This window comes from Schistocerca serialis, chromosome 12 (assembly GCF_023864345.2).
Source record: "Schistocerca serialis cubense isolate TAMUIC-IGC-003099 chromosome 12, iqSchSeri2.2, whole genome shotgun sequence".
NCBI lineage: Eukaryota > Metazoa > Arthropoda > Insecta > Orthoptera > Acrididae > Schistocerca > Schistocerca serialis.
Genome location: NC_064649.1, coordinates 8,191,003 through 8,209,758, shown reverse-complemented (window position 1 = coordinate 8,209,758; position 18,756 = coordinate 8,191,003). Strand labels below are relative to the sequence as shown.

General features: G+C 41.4%; 1 protein-coding gene across 1 annotated transcript in view; it reads left to right on the top strand.

The window, feature by feature from the left end:
- LOC126428342 (histone-lysine N-methyltransferase 2C-like) overlaps positions 1 to 18,756 on the top strand; it is a 440,767-nt gene that overhangs the window by 287,561 nt on the left and 134,450 nt on the right. Inside the window, exons 53-56 of the mRNA XM_050090275.1 lie at positions 3,285 to 3,477; positions 3,558 to 4,055; positions 8,834 to 9,168; positions 15,016 to 15,172. Of these exons, the coding sequence (XP_049946232.1) occupies positions 3,285 to 3,477; positions 3,558 to 4,055; positions 8,834 to 9,168; positions 15,016 to 15,172 (1,183 nt within the window). The remainder of the gene's footprint in view (positions 1 to 3,284; positions 3,478 to 3,557; positions 4,056 to 8,833; positions 9,169 to 15,015; positions 15,173 to 18,756) is intronic.

Here is an 18,756-nt window from a genome sequence, read left to right as displayed (position 1 = left end):
ATAGCCTCGAGGCTTAAGTTTATTCCCAGCTGCAATATGAAACCCAGGTTCTCATTTAACTGAAACAGTTTAACTAAAACCTGGTGCCACCTTATGTCACTTTGCCACGGTCACCTACGTAATGAAAATATAGTCGATTATTCGGTACTAACTTATGTGGACTGTATACCATTAAATTACGTTCACTGGATACAAATACTAACAAAGAGATAGAGGGGCTGGCCAGTACTTACCTCAGCTCAGTACAGCCGATAAATACACATAAAACAGAACTGAAAATTTACATTCCTAGCTTTCGGAACTTTGTTCCTTCATCAGGGAGGAGAGAGGGATACAGTATCCCCTGTCGCAGATCTCCGAGTCGTGATCCCTCAGAGGCCAGAGACCGGCCACCCGGGAGATGCGTACGCCCATATGTCACCCTGCATCGCACACGCCCCATCTCGGACACGCGGGAACATCTGGAATGTTGTGCAAACCCATTACTGGCAGTTCCGACATAAAATCATTATACCATTATGGACTGTAAATAACTCTAAACGTAACTGTTTTGAGCTACACTCGATTGTATATTACTCCGACACTGTATGTGGCGACGTTTGCAATGTAATTTACCCGTGCTAATTTGTACGCTCACAATCTAGTTGTATTTCGAGCTTGCCGTCATTCGGACAGATATTCTTCCCACGAGTTGTCCGGATTCCCTCCACAGTCGGCCTCTCTTCCTCACACATCTGTGTCACTGTCACACAATCTCAGGCTCCTGCACACCCTAGCTGACAGCCGGTCTGTGTTCACGTGAGGAGAAAGTAAGCGGTCCTATCGCACTCTCCACTCTCGATGTTATCTTTGTCTCCGGTCGACACTCGTAGTCCAGATTGACGTATGTTAGTAATATGCAATGATGTTATCAGAGTTATGTAGCTGATGCAGCTCTTTCTGTTCTCAGGTGTTTAGAGTTTGACTCCAGATCTGTCACTTAATTTTAGATATGGCAAATTGTCATTCTGTCATCTGTAGTGAACTAGAGAAATTGTTATAAATGTTTTATCAGTATAAGTAATTTGTTGTTCCTTTTTCTTAGAAGTAGTAGTTTGTAACAGAGCTGTGTGTATCTGGCAGTAATAAAAGGTAATTTCGGCTCTATAGCTCTATTCCAGTTACTTGATAGTTGACACTTCACAGGCTGGAGGTGGCTTCCTCCAATCAGAGTGCTCAGCATCCCACTCCATCTATTCTCCGTAGCCAAACTATCACAATAATTGGTCAGCTCACCTTGTCCGGCTTTCTTTCTTGTTGTGTTTTGACCCCAAATCCTCGATCTGAACTTTAATTTCGTATTTAATCTCACATGATAAGAACAAAACTCTCTCTCTCTCTCTCTCTCTCTCTCTCTCTCTCTCTCTCTCTCTCTCTCTCAGCGTGTTAATGATATAACACCTGTTTCATACACACACTAACCAAACAATACGAGATCCTTCCATGCTAAATGCAATTAAGCATTATATAATTATTATAATCACAGAAATTGACTTAGTGTAGAAAAGTTTCACACGACATTACGTGAAGCAAAATTTTTGAATGCTGCAATTCATCATTGCTACTGGAATATGAGAGTCAAATGTAACAACTTTACCCACTGTAGTGTAGTGGTTAGCGCAGTAACTTGTCAAGTAGAAGGTTGTAGTTTTGAAATTCACAATACACAGTGAAATTTTTTTGTTGCTATATCTAATCAAAAGATTCTCATTATAATTTTTATCCAATTAATTGATTTGAACGTATTTTTTTAAAATTTATATATTAAAACAAAGATGAGGTGACTTACCGAACGAAAGCGCTGGCAGGTCGATAGACACACAAACAAACACAAACATACACACAAAATTCAAGCTTTCGCAACAAACTGTTGCCTCATCAGGAAAGAGGGAAGGAGAGGGAAAGACGAAAGGAAGTGGGTTTTAAGGGAGAGGGTAAGGAGTCATTCCAATCCCGGGAGCAGAAAGACTTACCTTTGGGGGGAAAAAGGACAGGTATACACTCGCACACACGCACATATCCATCCACACATACAGCCACAAGCAGACATATGTCATTTAACTGAAACAGTTTAACTAAAACCTGGTGCCACCTTATGTCACTTTGCCACGGTCACCTACGTAATGAAAATATAGTCGATTATTCGGCAGACATGTGTCTGCTTGTGGCTGTATGTGTGGATGGATATGTGCGTGTGTGGCGAGTGTATACCTGTCCTTTTTTCCCCCAAAGGTAAGTCTTTCCGCTCCCGGGATTGGAATGACTCCTTACCCTCTCCCTTAAAACCCACTTCCTTTCGTCTTTCCCTCTCCTTCCCTCTTTCCTGATGAGGCAACAGTTTGTTGCGAAAGCTTGAATTTTGTGTGTATGTTTGTGTTTGTTGTGTGTCTATCGACCTGCCAGCGCTTTCGTTCGGTAAGTCACCTCATCTTTGTTTTTATATATAATTTTTCCCCCGTGGAATGTTTCCTTCTATTATATTGATATCATTTTTTTAAAATTTGTAATACTTCATTACGTCATTTTTGCTGTCAAATTGACTTTTTTATTTGCCTTTATTTTCCTTCCTATCATTCTTTTTTCATTTGGAAACTGCCTGTATCATCTATTATCTACAACCAAGTGCCAACTGGGACTGTTCATCAGTTTGATAAGTGTCAGTTTGCGTAGCCAGTGTGAAGATAGTTTCAGGTAACCAATGAATGAAGGAGATGAATTGCAGTTTGTTTTTTAGTGCTGAAACTGGAAATTTTCTGTCTTTATTTGGTCTGTAGAGGTTTGTATTAATAGCTGTGAACAAAATGATTGTGATTTTGGTTCTGCTGCTAAATTTTGACTGCTATTTTCCCTCGATACATTGCACACCACAGGATAATGGTTATGTTAGGACACAAGTTCAAATTCAGAGCTACAAGTTTGCAGTCCCGTCATCGGTCACTTAAAATCGGCTGTCGACAGCATCTAGCATTTCCGTCATACCTCGTAAGTGCCACTTCTGACATTGAACTGCATTAAACATTAATGGCATTTGTGTTGCGAGCCGCTGTGGTCGTCTGTCACCTATAACTGAGCGGTAGCCTGCAACTGATGTGGCAAACCTGTAGCAGCGAATGAGAACGTCAACTGACAAGTAATTTTAACTGGACTGTAGAAAGTTCTGCCACGAATGGGAGACCGTTACACAGGTAGGGGAACACTTAGACGACACACGTGTAACGGCCATGTTTTCTGCTCTCAACTTACAGGCTACCCCCGTACGGGTTAACTCCGACATCGCGGGCCACCGGTGTAAGCGTCATAGCCAGCACACCTCGGATGTCAGCATCTGAGCAGACAGGTGTTCCGAATGCCGACGAGAGGAACAGGGCGGAGCCGAGACCGAGTGTCCTCGAAGGCCCGGCGGCGAGGCAGCTGGCGGACGTAGAGAACTCGTTCAAGGTCAGTCCCGCTGCGAAATCTTGTCCCGAGTGACAGTGGTGGTAGCTGTGCAGTATTAATATAGTTTTCATTTGTTTCAGGTCATACATTCCATAGTTACAGAAGCAAAATCACAGAGTTCGACCCAACAGCATTCTGAAACGAGACCGACCGTATTCGCCGTAGCCGAGAAATCGCGTGCTCACCTTCAGGACGAGAATCTGTCGGCACCGATCCCGCGGTCTGAAGAAAACATTTCAGTTCCCGTCTCTCTGGGACCGGTTTCGCACAGAAGTCAGCCCGTCGACGACCGTTTCCGGTCGGCAGTTCCCACGAGTAGCCACGCGGTCGGCGTCGTTCCTCTCGACAGACGACTCGCACCCGGGCCGCCCTACGAGACCACACGGGTGGATACGCTCGTGACGGGACCGGCAAACGTCGAACGGCGAGACTCGGAGCAGGCGATTAGAGCGTCAGTCCTGGGAGACCGACTGCGCGCCGCCGCTGCCGCCGCAGCTGCAGAGCGGTCGCGCTCCCTCGACTCCGAGCCTGGTGTCGTCCGTTCCGTGCTGGAGAGCCGTCTCATTGGGCAGCAGCAGGTAATTCGTATTTCATTATCATTTAATTTATCCTTTTGTTTTTGCAATAATGAATTGAGGGCAGGTGTTTTTGTAAAGGAAGAAACAGTATAGTTACTGCTACAGAGTCTACCTCCGCATTTTTTCATTCTCTTATTTCTGACATGCCTAGAAACTTGTGCTCCGTACCTCAGTCACATAATTAGGCTGCCATTGCCTTTTGCAGTAGCATTGCGTGATTTATTTTGTAACCACATTTGCACGAATGTTCTGTAAGCTGGTCTGACTGTAGTGAATTTTTGTACTTCTAGAATTATTTTGAGAAAGAAACACGATTCTACGTAATCGGTGATGTACAGTGCACAACAAAGATCTGCCACTACATTTCTAGGAAAACTGGAAAGAGAGCAAACAGAAACACCAAACAGTTTATCCTGATAATGAAAATCGAGTAATTTTGAAAGGAGATAGGCTAACGCAGAATGAAAATACGTGAGCAACAAAGCAAAAATAAATAGTGAAATTAAATAATACTAGAGATCCTGTGACTGTGACCCCGTGTTTAGGCACTCAATGTTGTGACTTTATAGACCTTAGCAGGCACTCAGTCTGTCTATTTGGAACTAATACACCTCTGTACATATTCTGATCTCAATTGATACATAGGCCGTATTTGGTATACAGTTTCTTGAAGTTAACACTTTCCATCAATTTTGTCATTTGCTACAGATAGACATAAATGTATGCAGTAACACCTCCGTACGTTTGCGGATAGCTCGATAATGGCCGTGGCCTGAATTAAGCGTATAGCAATTGAAAATAATGTCTTTATAAATAGTCTTTAAACATAGCAGTGTTGTGACGTACTATACGTGTACATATAATGTCCTCAAGGAAATGTAACTCGTCCACAAAGGAAGTGCCATAGAAAGAACTTTTTCAACCGATTCTTTTGTATCGTTCATCTATCTGGGATCGTTACGAGGACTGATAGAAGAGATAAAGAGATCCAGTGAAGAGCTGACACATTCTGTCACGGGATCATTTTAGTTGTTGCAAGACCGTTACAGAAATACTTAACAAACTCCAGTGGCAGGCATAGCGAGAGAGGCATTGTGTATCACGTGGAATTTTGATAATGAAATTTTGAGAGAGCTTTTCCGGGAAGAGTCAGACGACGTATTACTTCCTCCTACACGTGTGTCTCGAAATGACCACGATGAGAAAATTTGAGAAGTAACAAAGATGCTTACCGGCAATCGTTCTTTCCACGAGCCATTTGCAAGTGGAACAGGGAAGGGGGACGAGTTATCGGTACCGGAAGTACCGTCCACCACACACAGTTAGGTGGCTTGCGGAGTATAATGTAGGCGTAGAACGTCAATGCTGCACTCGCCTTTTGCCGTCCGGTGACTCTGCTATTACCGGATGTGAGACGATATAAGTACATGTGGTGCAAAATCTGATTATTGTATTTACTCGAATCTAAGCCGCACTTTTTTTCCAGTTTTTGTAATCCAAAAAACTGCCTGCGGCTTAGAATCAAGTGCAAAGCAAGCGGAAGTTCTGAAAAATGTTGGTAGGTGCCGCCACAACTAACTTCTGCCTTCGAATGTATGTAGCGCTACACAGGCATACTTTGTAGGCACAAAGATAAATACTGGCGCCAAAACCTCTGCATCAGTAAATAAATTTTTTTTAAAAAAAAAGGTGGAAGACGAGCTTTTTTTCTCCGCCCCGAGTTTCGACCACTGCATTTTCATACATTATCCAACGAAGTAAATACAAATTCTGTATTGTTCATCTTCGAATGTGGCAGAATTTCAATGTAATACGAAAATCCCACTGGCAAGACTGGGATGTTTGCCAATATGGCCAACTCTACGTTCTGAATTTTTTCCTACTTGTGAGATGAGATGGTTGCTAATAGGAACCTGATGAAATGTGAATCACAGGCAGTATTCTCTTCACCACAAGAATAATACAAATATAAACATTTTGCCATGTATTCTTTCGTGTTTGCTGCTATCTCATTTAAATCCTGTCTGCCTAATAAACTACGAAACTAGAGTGAGACAACAGCAAACACGGAAGAATATACGTATCGTTTCATGTTTATATTCGTATTATTCTTATGCCTAATAGTGATACAGTCAGAAATGAAGCACGGCAGCTGACTAGATTTTTAAATCTAAGATGATTCTAATTTCTGTGCAGAATTTGATGTGTTAAAGAAGCGGCCTCAAAGATTTTCAAACAGAGAAAAATTTTCGCCTAAGTCTCGTTCAGAACATGTGCTATCATACGCAGTCTATTATTTGGTTCTTTTTGATCATTATCAAAGAAAGCAGCAGTGTAAGTAACAACAAATAGGAGTCTCTTGCCATTGTTTCGCTAATGAGACGATTCCTCTTTTTTAATTGTAAGCGGCGGTAGCGCGCAGCGCACAAAAGCCGCGAGCGGCGACGGGCCGTAAATACGCACTGTCAGAATGTGACAAACAATGCACGACACAGTACAGTAATGCATTTTCAGCTTACAGTGATGTAAACACCTATAACAGAGAAAACTACACTTATCAGATCAAAGCAAAATAAGCAATCGATTCAAACCAGACGAAGCACATGAAAAAGGAAGGGTACCCGTATAAATACGGACGGAGCGCCTGACGCATAGCAATGGCTACCTGGTAAAGCTTAACTGCTAAGCTTACGACTCGAACCAAACTACTGTAGCTGCATCGTCATTCATTCGACCTAAATTGTGTCTCATATTACAATAGTCCAACTTTGTTTCGATTTGGCGGTGCGGTCTAAAACTTTTTTCTCCCCTTGAATTTCGAGCCTCAAATTTCAGGTGCGGCTTAGATTCGGGAATTTTTTTTTCCTTTATTTCGAGTCTCATTTTTCAGATGTGGCTTAGATTCGAGTGTGGCTTAGATTCGAGTAAATACGGTAACAGTCTTTTCTAGGTGGATAATGTGTGGAATCCTATTATCTCCACAATTTGCTCTAATCGAAGACTTCGGAGTACACCGATTGCAGCTGTGAGCAGCAAACCCGACAACAGGTGAGTTCCGCAGTTCCACCGTCGGTGACGTTGCCTGGCGGGTAGTGCGGTCTGTCGGTCGTCACGGTCTTGGAGCGTGTGTGGAATACTCGGAGTGCACAAATTTGTTTTGGAACGGTGACATCTCTGACAGTCTTCGACAGCTCACCTGATGATGACTGACAGGTTCCCAGTTGAAGTGTCGTACGTTTAAAAATGACCAGCTGTGAGCCAGAAATTTCTCAAAAATCCATTGAAAATGCGACGTCTTATATTTGCCTGACATGTTAACCATTTGTAACATACACAGAAGTGTCATGAGTGGTGAATTTTGAGTAAAACCTACACATTTCTCTTGTTGCCATGTGAAAATTTGTTTCTTTTGCCATAAGACAGTAGAGTTTATACAGTCTCATCTCACTAACGTGTCGTGCTGACACAGTTGCCAGAGAATTCTGAAGTAGTGGCTTATTAAGTGAGGAAAAGTAAGATCAACAGCTTATGAAAAAGTTCATATTCACTAAGAAAGGGGGGGGGGGGGGGGGGGGGTAATGTCTTCACTTATGTTGTTCCAAACCCTGGGCATTTGTCATTTCACCAGCCAATGATGGCCCGTAAAAATTACACTCTTTCGTCAAAAAAAGTCTGTAGTTAGTGGAATAACATGGTAGATACTGAAGTTTTACGTAATGACGATATGGCAAAATACTCTCCTCTGTGTGTGCTATCATTTGCCAAAATCTCATTTTGATATCTGAAACTTTATGAAATATTGGGAATGTTGTGAATTGTTGTGGCTTTATTGCTGTCGTGACACGATCGCAAATGAGTGTGCTGTGTCAGATCAATTTTCTCCAGATTGATGACAGATAGATATCTCTACGCAAGTCTAAAAATACTTTAATTTGTTAGTTAAGTTTCATAAGCAACAACATATTATGTAATACACAGCAAACGCAAAATCGTAGTGACCTCTATTTTTCATTTCAAACTTTTCTGAATTTTGCACAGTGTCTTACTTCTGTGTAACTGTGACAGTTAACGAAATGGTGTACATGTCATCATGAACATAACACATGATAATAAAGCTATAAGTAAAGCAAAAATGAATTTTTTTTCCTAATAGTTTCTGTAAAATCATTCGAGAAAGACCGCAAGGTGAAAACACTTGTCAGCATCCCCTTGCGAACAAATGACCAAACTCGTCGAGCGCATCGAACGTAAATTGCTCACTGCACACCGGCTACTATATACTGCACGGGCTCGCAACAGTGAGGTCTGCACCACTGACTGGGGTGAACTCTGCATCTGGCACCTATATTTGTTGCTTATGGCATGTAGGCTTATCCAATTTTACAAATTGTGATCCTCACAGACATTGTGTTCGACAAAATGTTTAGCAAATTGTATGTAATTAGCTTGCCGGTAGATGACAGTTGCTGGCACTGGATGGTGAAATCTAACCCAGTCTCACTAGCAAATTTTTAAAGGGTGGGGGAAAGTACCTGGATTTACTAGTACTGATGTATGAGCTGGAAACTCCACAACGGTCCAGGGATATATAAACAGGTGATAGAGTTTTGTATTTGGGAAACAAAAGATGAGTTCTATGTTATTGCAGAAAATTTTATTTCTAAAGTAATTCTCACAGTGCCGAGTAAGCACCTTGCAGATTTTGTGTATGATGTAGTCACTTATCTCGAAACAGTTTGACACAAAGACAGTACAAACTTCATCGTACGTATCTGCAGGTCCCGACTTCAAGCCCTCAGATGCACCACCACGTCGTCCCACCGCCCACGTACAGACCACTGCAACAACAACAACAACAACAACAACAACAACAACAACAGCAGCAGCAGCAGCAGCAGCAACAACAACAACAACAACAACAACAACAACAGCTGCTGCTGCAGCGGGCCGGTGCTGCCCCTGTGACTTCGCGCAGCGTGTCGACGCCATCGCCTCTGCAGCAGATGCCGGCCGTGTCGTCGCCGGTCCATCAACAGCCACGCTCTGCCGAGCAGTCTCCCGGCTCTGCAGTGCACCAATACGTCTCCGTCAACACGTATGGAGGTGTCGTCAGGTAGGTAGCTGCAGAAACGTATGACCGTTGCCATTTTCCGCGAACGCACCGGTACCGGTGGTCAAATGTTACACTTCGTGTCAGGTCTCCCACTATTTGAGGCTCTTCTCATTAAGAATTGTGTTAATTGGTTGCTTCTACTCTCTGATTTGGGTAAGAATGTTATGTCATTCTGATATACAAAATAAAATAAGTACGAAACCGTACACGAGAGATGAAGAGACGTAGGTCCAATTTTGCTTAATGCTGTGAAATAGTCACGAGAAGTGTACCCCAGTGTCACAGTGGCCCTGAATTATTTTCTGGAGAAATTGCCTGAAAATAGAATATTTGATAATGAAATTGGACCCTCATGTATTAAACTCATTTTATTTCATTTCTTTCATGTACTTTTTCAGTCTATATTAGTTTTAATGCATCCAAAACTCAAGATTAAATAAAATTCCCAATGAAAAAACTTGAAAGTGATCTGAATCTGAAGACTCTATTTGCATTTGCAGTTAAATTAGACGAACATGTTATTCATTTAATGAAATACACATATTAAATGGATAGTTTAAGTTGTCCTCAATTATTCATAAATCTATTCATTCATTAATTCCACACTCTTGGTATATGGATTACAGTATTACTGGCAACTGACAAATACGTTCTGTTAGGGACAGCTGTGTTCCAGTAAGGACCATTCGTACCTCTTTGACTGTATTTTCTTCATCGATGTCTGAAGATTCGGCAGACTGATCAGTTTTGCCGTAGTCCGTAACTTCTGCAGGAGTAGCAGCTTCAGAATCACTTTCGTCATGAAAGTCACTTACATTGCTTTACATAACTGAGTTCGTCTGACAGTGTTTCCTATATAGCAATATTCAGTTAGTAAAAATTCATTTTTACTTTCCTTTTCGCATAAATGATCTTCATACCTGCAACAGAACAATTACACAGTGTGTACTCCAGGGTCACAGTAACGCTTCAAAAATATTTCTGTCAAATTAATTAAAAAACGATATCTCACAACTTCAAACATCTGTGCTCCACTAGGTTTCACATTGATAGCAGCGTACTATGAGTGCGCAGTGGCGCATTGGGAGGGAGGAAAAAAATCTCTAGGGTTAGCATGAGCCTGTGGTAAACTTCTAGGGTTAAGACTGTATTGGTAACTTCCTGACACTGCTTCGTTTGTGGAGAAAAGACTGCAGTCCTCGTTGAACCAGTGGTCAGTTGAAGTCGTGGCTGTTTAACATTTCACTGTAGCAGCCCTTTCTCCACTAATGGAGCAGTGTCTAGATGTTACCAATCCACTCTCAAACAGAACTGGACATACACACCATTATTTCTCATTTAGGGAAATGCAGTATTCGTGTTTTTCTCTTTGTGTAAAGAGACAAAAGACAAAATCTTCCTTGACATTTCTCAAGTATCTGAACTATTTGGTGCTTTTAATGTATCGGAACTACTTGGTGCTTGTACAAAACCTCAACTCTGAACTGTATGTGACATCAGTATATTAAAAAAAACTTTCATACAACAGTATTAATTTTTGCACAGAATAGTGGCCCAAGGAGTAATCAGAGGAAATTCCGCGATCACCCAAGCTTCTGCTGCAGAGTTGGCAGTGGCTGACTGCTGCTTTCTGCCAGTAGTTCGGCTGTTAATCTGAGCCATGCTGACGAGTATTTTTACCCTGGATGTACAAATAAATGCTGTGTGAGTTAAACTGTGCCAGGTTTCTCATGCATCATAACTGCTGTGTGTGTGTGTGTGTGTGTGTGTGTGTGTGTGTATGTGTGTGGGCGCGCGCGTGCGGGGAGGAGGGGGTTATATTTCCTCTAACGAAATTGAATGCTTTTTATAGTGACAACAGTCTTTTCAAATTTATGTTTCTTCAAAGGTTATGCTTTGTTGGACCTTATGTTGATTTGAAAAACTTCAGCGGAAGAAGGGAGGAAGTGACTGGAAAAAGTAAGTTCTGACAGGATACAGTCTAATAAATAATTTAATGAGAAAAAGAGCAGAAACTGTGATGAAGTCATTGAAGGAAAGTGAACGCGCAAAGGAGGAAAAAACAAAAAAAAAAAAAACTACTAAAATTGTAAATGTAGGGGGAAAACTGTTTATTAATACAAACAGAATTTGTGGGTGTTATTTGTGTAATTTTTATAATCCAGAAAATGTAGAAATGCAGTTCAGCCTCATGAAGACAGAAGAGCACATTAAAACTACTTCTTCTTCTTCTTCTTCTTCTTCTTCTCTTTTTTTTTTTCCAAATATAAAATGTCAAATAGTTTTCTTGTGTATGAAAGGTACGTATAATATGCAAGAAGATTTATGACAGTACCAAATTATGTGTCCACATCCACTCAAACTGGAAATCGGAGGAACTCATAGCTCCCAGGCGAGGCCACACGGCCCAGATAGAATTGCTGTATGACAGCATGGAAATGGAAGACATACATGGCAAAGTGGAACAGAGCTCATGTGCCCATAACAATCTGTTATATTGGTTCTCTCTTGTAAGATTTTTGTTAAAATAGTAGGCTCAATTGGAGAAAAGGCAGTTAACTTGTAAAGAATTTAGTCACAGTTTTGTTTTTGTTGTTATGTCATTATAATGTAGACAGATAATACGAGGCTCACTCCAAAGGAAAGGCACACTATTTTTGTAAAAATACAGTTTTCATTCTGCATGTGTGAAAGTTTTACAGTGTGTAGATACATGCTTCCAGCTTGTTTTCAAACTTTGTTCAACCTGTTCCCTGAGTGGCGCTGTCACAGCATGTCTTCAAGATGGCTGCTACACTTGATGTTCATTAGAAGCAATGTGCTGTCATAGAATTCCTGTGCTGTGAAAACGAGACAGTGGGAAACATACACAAGAGGTTGAAAAAGGTGTATGGAGATACTGCTGTCGATCGAAGTACAGTTAGTTGGTGGACAAGCAGGTTATGTGATGAAAGTAGGCACGGCAATATTGAGGACTGTCCTCGCAGCGGCAGGCTTCGTACTGCACACACGCCAGACAACGTGCAGAGAGTTAATGAATTGGTGACTGCTGAGAGACGCATCACAGTGAACGAATTGTCATGCTACGTTGGGATAGGGGAAGGAAGTGTTTGCAGAATACTGAAAGTGTTAGCATTAAAAAAGGTTTGTGCCAGGCGGGTTCCCACAATGTTGACAATGGCTCACAAAGAAACAAGAAAAACAGTATGCGGCGAACTTTTGGAACAGTACGAGAATGGTGGAGATGAATTTCTTGGAAGAATTGCGACAGGTGATGAAACATGGCTCCATCACCTTTCACCAGAGTCGAAGAAGCAATCAATGGAGTGGCATCATGCAAATTCACCCAAGGAAAAAAAAATTCAAAACCACACCTTCTGCTGGAAAAGTTACGGCTATGGTGTTTTTCGATTCCGAAGGACTTTTGCTTGTGGACATCGTGCCAAGTGGAACCACCATAAATTCTGATGCATATGTGACAGCACTGAAGAAACTTCAAGCTCGACTGAGTCGTGTTCGACCACATCGGCAAAAGTAGGATGTTTTTCTGTCGCACGACAATGCACGGCCACATGTCAGTCAAAAAACCATGGAAACAATCACAAAACTTGGATGGACAACACTGAAACACCCGCCTTACAGTCGTGACCTGGCTCCATGTGACTATCATCTCTTTGGGAAACTGAAAGACACTCTTCGTGGAACAAGGTTTGAAGATGATGACTCCCTTGCGAACGCTGCCAAACAGTGGCTCCAACAGGTTGGTCCAGAATTTTACCGTTAGGGTATACAGGCGCTGGTTCCAAGATGACATATGGCAGTTGAGAGGGATGGAAATCATGTGGAAAAATGAAAATATTGTTCCTAAAGGATGATCTACACACTGTAAAACTTTCAAACATGTAAAATGAAAGATGGATTTTTAAAAAATAGTCTGCATTTCTTTTGGAGTGACCCTCGTATAATATATTTACCTATCTATATTAAATTTTGCTTGATGGAACTAATTAATAAGATTTATTACTTTTGTGATAAGATTTACAATCTAAAAAAACAATTAACAATAATTTATATATAAAAACAAAGATGATGTGACTTACCGAACAAAAGCGCTGGCAGGTCGATAGACACACAAACAAACACAAGACCTTTAAATACGTCTGCTTGTGTCTGTATGTGTGGATGGATATGTGCGTGTGTACGAGTGTATACCTGTCCTTTTTTCCCACTAAGGTAAGTCTTTCCGCTCCCGGGATTGGAATGACTCCTTACCCTCTCCCTTAAAACCCACTTCCTTTCGTCTTCCCCTCTCCTTCCCTCTTTCCTGATGAGGCAACAGTTTGTTGCGAAAGCTTGAATTTTGTGTGTATGTTTGTGTTTGTTTGTGTGTCTATCGACCTGCCAGCGCTTTTGTTCGGTAAGTCACATCATCTTTGTTTTTATATATAAATTTTTCCCACGTGGAATGTTTCCTTCCATTATATTGATATCATTAATTTGAATTAACAATAATTTTTTGATAAAAAGAAATAACAGTTTTTATGAGGTGTCACAAAGCTCTTCCTCTCAGCATCTTTGGTCTGTGCAGCAGATGCTACAGTGGCCAGGCCGTACCAATGCGGAGGACAAACCCTCCAGCCGCAGCACTAGCTCACCTCGTACGAAATAAAATGATAACGACAAGAATCAAAACCCTGTGGAAAACATGAAATGTATGGCATAATAGTCAATTAAAGAAATTTGTCATTACCGGTGATTGCACTAGTGGCAGGAGTCAAATTGCTAGTGCTAATATTTCGTATCATTACACGGTCCCAGAAGTGAGTGAGACCACGAGGCGTAGGAAAGTGGGATGGTACGGCAAATGGATTTGGGTGAATTTTCAGGATTCAATAGGGAGTACAGACCACTGAAAAGTGTGTGTTATGACACAGCACTAGGAGTGTTGCCTCTCTTCGTCTACCCCGGGTGGGGCACCGGCTCCCACTCGTGGTGATCCTCAGTCACACACCTGCCTTCACGCCACGTGTTGTCAGCTTTGAGACGTCACCGTGTGTGGTGGGCAGTGCACAGTATGGCAAACGTGGCATCTTAATGGACTCGAACAGACCCACAAACGACAGATGAGTCTCCCATTTCTTCGGCACGTTGTGACACGTTACGGTGCTGACATTTTGTATGTCGCCAGTGGAAGGGCAAGTTTGTGGCTAGATTTCTGGGTCACCTCACATTTTTAACACTGTGTCACACTTTCACTGTGTCTCGTAGGCTTTTGTGTATCTCGATAAATTTGAAATATTGGAGAGGATTGTGAAGAAACTTCTAGTTCCACTGAGAACCCCGAAGTGTAGGCTTGTAGGAGGCAGTGGTGAAGTATATCAAAATGTAGAGGAAAACAAGCAGTAGAAACTGTTAGAAAATATTATCTGTATTTCGAATATATGTAGATAGTGGGTGACAATATACTAATCAAACAGAGCTTTTAAGTACTGCCCATGAATTTGATCAAGGTCAGAAAAATGTAGAACATGAAAGAATCAGAAATTTGATTTAGTTAATTAGATAATTAAAGCAGCATTATCAAGTGAAGATTGTCGATAACTGAGTTCTGCCCCCTGCCCCTATTACAGTATAGATGCCCTACTGTGACCCAGAATTATACTTCTCCTTCTACTAGTAACTCTTACATTTCTGAAATTTTGAGTGATGATAAATATTCTTACGAATGTTCTCACGATTTGTGCTAGTTTTTCATTCTCATCCTAAAAAACTCTCAGGGACAGAGTTCCTCATAAAAATTTCCGCTTTAGTGAGATTTATGTACTGTTTATTATCTGATACTCAAAGCAGATCACCACCGGTCGCAAGGACGCCGACGACACCGTCACCTCGATACCACCTGCAAGACTCGTCGCCACCCCCACTGTCGTACCAACAGTCGGCGACCACTTTCGTGCACAGCTATGCAAAACCTTCGATCAAGCAAGAGGATTCGCCAAAACAGGTATACTGTGTGGCCTTCAGATGTATTTTGTTTCTTAAATTTGCTGTGTGATCCTTTGAAAAAGAAAAGTATTTCCTTTATTTGCTTGTAAACAGTTGGTTGCTAGTTGATAGGAATATAATGGGAGGAGGGGGTGGCGGAACAGTTATTAATATCTCTAGGGATTGAAAGGAGATTATTTATTCAGGAGGCAGAAAATTCAGTTCCCCAGCAGTTTTGAAGGAAATACTATGATAGCTAGCATCTACACTCTTGTAAAGGAAAGCCACTGCTACTGAAATGTTAATTGCTAAAAGTAGTACTGATCACGCTGCTGAGCCACCCTGCGGGACACCATAAGTTGTATGTAAACCTAACTCTGTGTTTGTGTATTTTACTGTTATGTCAGTGTTTGTCCGGTTCTGTGCTGTTCGCTGTATGTTGTGATACTTCATTTGAATAACTCCTTACATACCTTATTGATCAAAATTAATTAATTAATTTAATTAGAATATTCTAAGTGATCACAGAGACCATTGTCTTATCCATAAAGTAATGTGTGTGGTGCCCTTAGCTTACTACACTTGCCAAATAAAGCAGTTTTGCTGTCACTGAGACGTGGAAAGTTATACGACCACTATGTCTCTCACAAGAGATTAGTCGTATTAAATGTTCTCGGTGCACGTGTCACATTAATTCTCTGTGCAAATCCAATCTTATGACAAGATCCACTGTTATCCTCGTTAGTAAAACGACCAACTGCCATAAAGGTAACTGACTTGTACAGATGTAAATCATGTAGTGTTGTGTACTGTACAGGACATACTTCTGTACAGTCTCTAAATATCAGGTGCCTACTTCCACCCATTGCAGAGTGAATCCTTTAGCCAAAGTTGTTGGCACAATACAACACAATATCAACAAACGGCACGCCTCCTCTTATATAAAGGAATATTGAGTAAATTGTACACATCTTAAGCAGACACGGGATTAAAATTTTCTTTCAGCCACCTACGAAAATCTGAGATACGTCATGTATAGGACCAGTAAACCACCGATTCTTTAAAAAGTTGAACTGCCTTGTGTAGAACATCTTCAGACATCTTATTACTTTACAAATGAGTTAACATTTAATATTAAACTTCTGTGATGTAAGTGATAATAATAATATAAATAAATAAATAAATAATCTAGTGAAAAAGGGCTCTAAAAAGCTTACCTTAAGAGCTATGAGGACTTGCTCACCTTTGCTGATGTGAAACACATCTCTTCTACTGACCAAGTGCTCATAGCTCTTAATGTATACAGTTTAGAGCCCATATTTTCCGGACCTTTTTGCTCTGAACCATCGTTCTTGTAATATCTCTGAATATTGACCGTTTCTCATGGGACACGCCGTGTGTAGATACTTTAGGCAAATATTGTCGGTAGTAAAAAATATAAATGTCACCGTATCTGATGCCGAAGTTCAACTGTGTGAACGGCGAGAATGTAATAAGTGATAAACTTCTTTCTTTTCATCATTTCGTGGCTGTTGCAAGCGAGAAAAGAATTTTGTAAATTTTGAAATTGTGTGTAAAGTTTGGCGGAAATCGCTAAGCGCTCTCGTTCCCGTATGCTGTAAGAATATACTCTGTGTATCTGTATACTGTCAAGTTATGCTGGCTAAGGACAAACACACTGTTTCTAAATGTAATACTTGTTGTAGTGCGTTAAATTTTAAACATAAGATTACGTCTCTTAACGAGTAGACAGACAGGCCAACTCTCCCGATTTAAGCGGGAGACTCCCGATTTTTCCTTCTTCCTCCCGATCTCCCAACTGTGAAGACCGATCTCACGATTTTCAGAGCAGTTTCAATACTTTCCTTACTATTTGAAAATCCTGCCCCTTCGATATATCGGTGGATGACAATGTACGGCTGCTATTCGTCTATGTTAACTTGGAAGATTCGTGCGGTGGCTGTCGGGAGCGGCAGTAGGCGTAGCTCGCACTTCGTATCTACGAGGAAGTAAGGAACTTATCGTTGGCAGCTTTTGGAGACAAATGAATATCTTTCAATCAGTGCCAATTTCCTCCACTTCTGGTAGCATCAGTGCAATCGTAAAATTATTGTGGACAAGGAGTAGTCGACAGTCGTTCCTAGCAAAGTGATTAGCGTTGTTCTTTCTACAAGGAAGTGTTGCCAAGTTGGGGGATTTCCTCGTAAATTTAGGGGGAATTAAGCTGCCTGGGGGAAATTAGAGGGATAAATGTTTAGGGGGGGGGGGGATATTTAAGTTTACTACCCGCCCCTCCACTTGACAAGACAGTGTGACAAATTATTCAGGGGAGGTTGAAGTGCAATATAGGGGGAAACTAAATAATAGTTTGTCAAGATGCAAATTGTTTCAAGCAAATGTTCTTTAGCCATCAGGGGGACATCAATCAGCACGATTGCCTTCGTTGTAGCTTTGCTTTTTTTTAAATAGTACCCTGTATTTTTTATTCGGTAATTCATGTCCTCTCCAAAAGACCTACTCAAAAATGTGCCGCAGTGTACCATTCACTGAAACACAACATTATTAATTACATAAAACAATATTGACTTTGAGCCTAGGATCACATACTTGTCCACTTGCTGGAGTTCTCAGAAAACAAATGAAAACCAAGTAAAAACATAACACAAAATTAACTTTGACTCTCCTGTACCATTGCCAAGGAGTAGATCATTCAAAGGTTCTCAAAGTGGTGACCCTGGACACCGATATACTGTTGCACTTGTTGAAGGAAAGAATTATTTACTGCTTCCAGTGATGCTTGCTGAAGAGAATTATAAGCAAGCACGATGCGTTCCTGCACGTCCTCTGAAGTTGTTGGAATATCGCGATAGACAACATCTTTAATGCATCCCCAAAGAAAAAAGTCCAGAGGGTTTAAATCAGGAGACCTAGCAGCCCAAGTAACTGTTCCTCCTCGACCAATCCATCTGGCAGGATACCTTCGATTCAGAACATGACGCGCATGCATGGCATTATATGCTGGACATGCATCGTGTTGATACCAGATAAGCATTCTGCTTCTTAGCGGCACTTCACCAGAAGAAGAGGAAGAATTCATCTTAGGAAGTTGGCATACGCTGTACCATTTAGACTACCGTTGATGAAATAAGGGCCAATAATTGTAGTTCCAAGCATCCTTCACGAGACATTAACTCTCCATTGATGCTGATGTTTCACCTGTCTAAGCCATCGTGGGTTGTCGCTGGACCAGTAATGCGTGTTCCTTGTATTTACCTGTCATTTGATTGAAGAGGAACATTCGTTGGTAAATAGAAGATTGGAGAAGAAGTTCGGGTTGGTGAGGATTTGCTGCTGTGCCCACTGACAGAACTGTACACGAGTCTGGAAATCATTCCCGTGCAATTCTCAATGTAGGTGTACACGGTAAGGATCGAACCGGTGATGTGTAACAATCCAATGTACACTGGTTTTAGGAATGCCAAACTCGTGTTCGAGCTGTCGTGTGCTCACATGTGGATTCATAGCAACAGAAGTGGGAACAGTAACTTCGGCAGCTTCACCTGTGGGACTGCTACGATGATCGCGTTGTCGTGAGTCGAAACT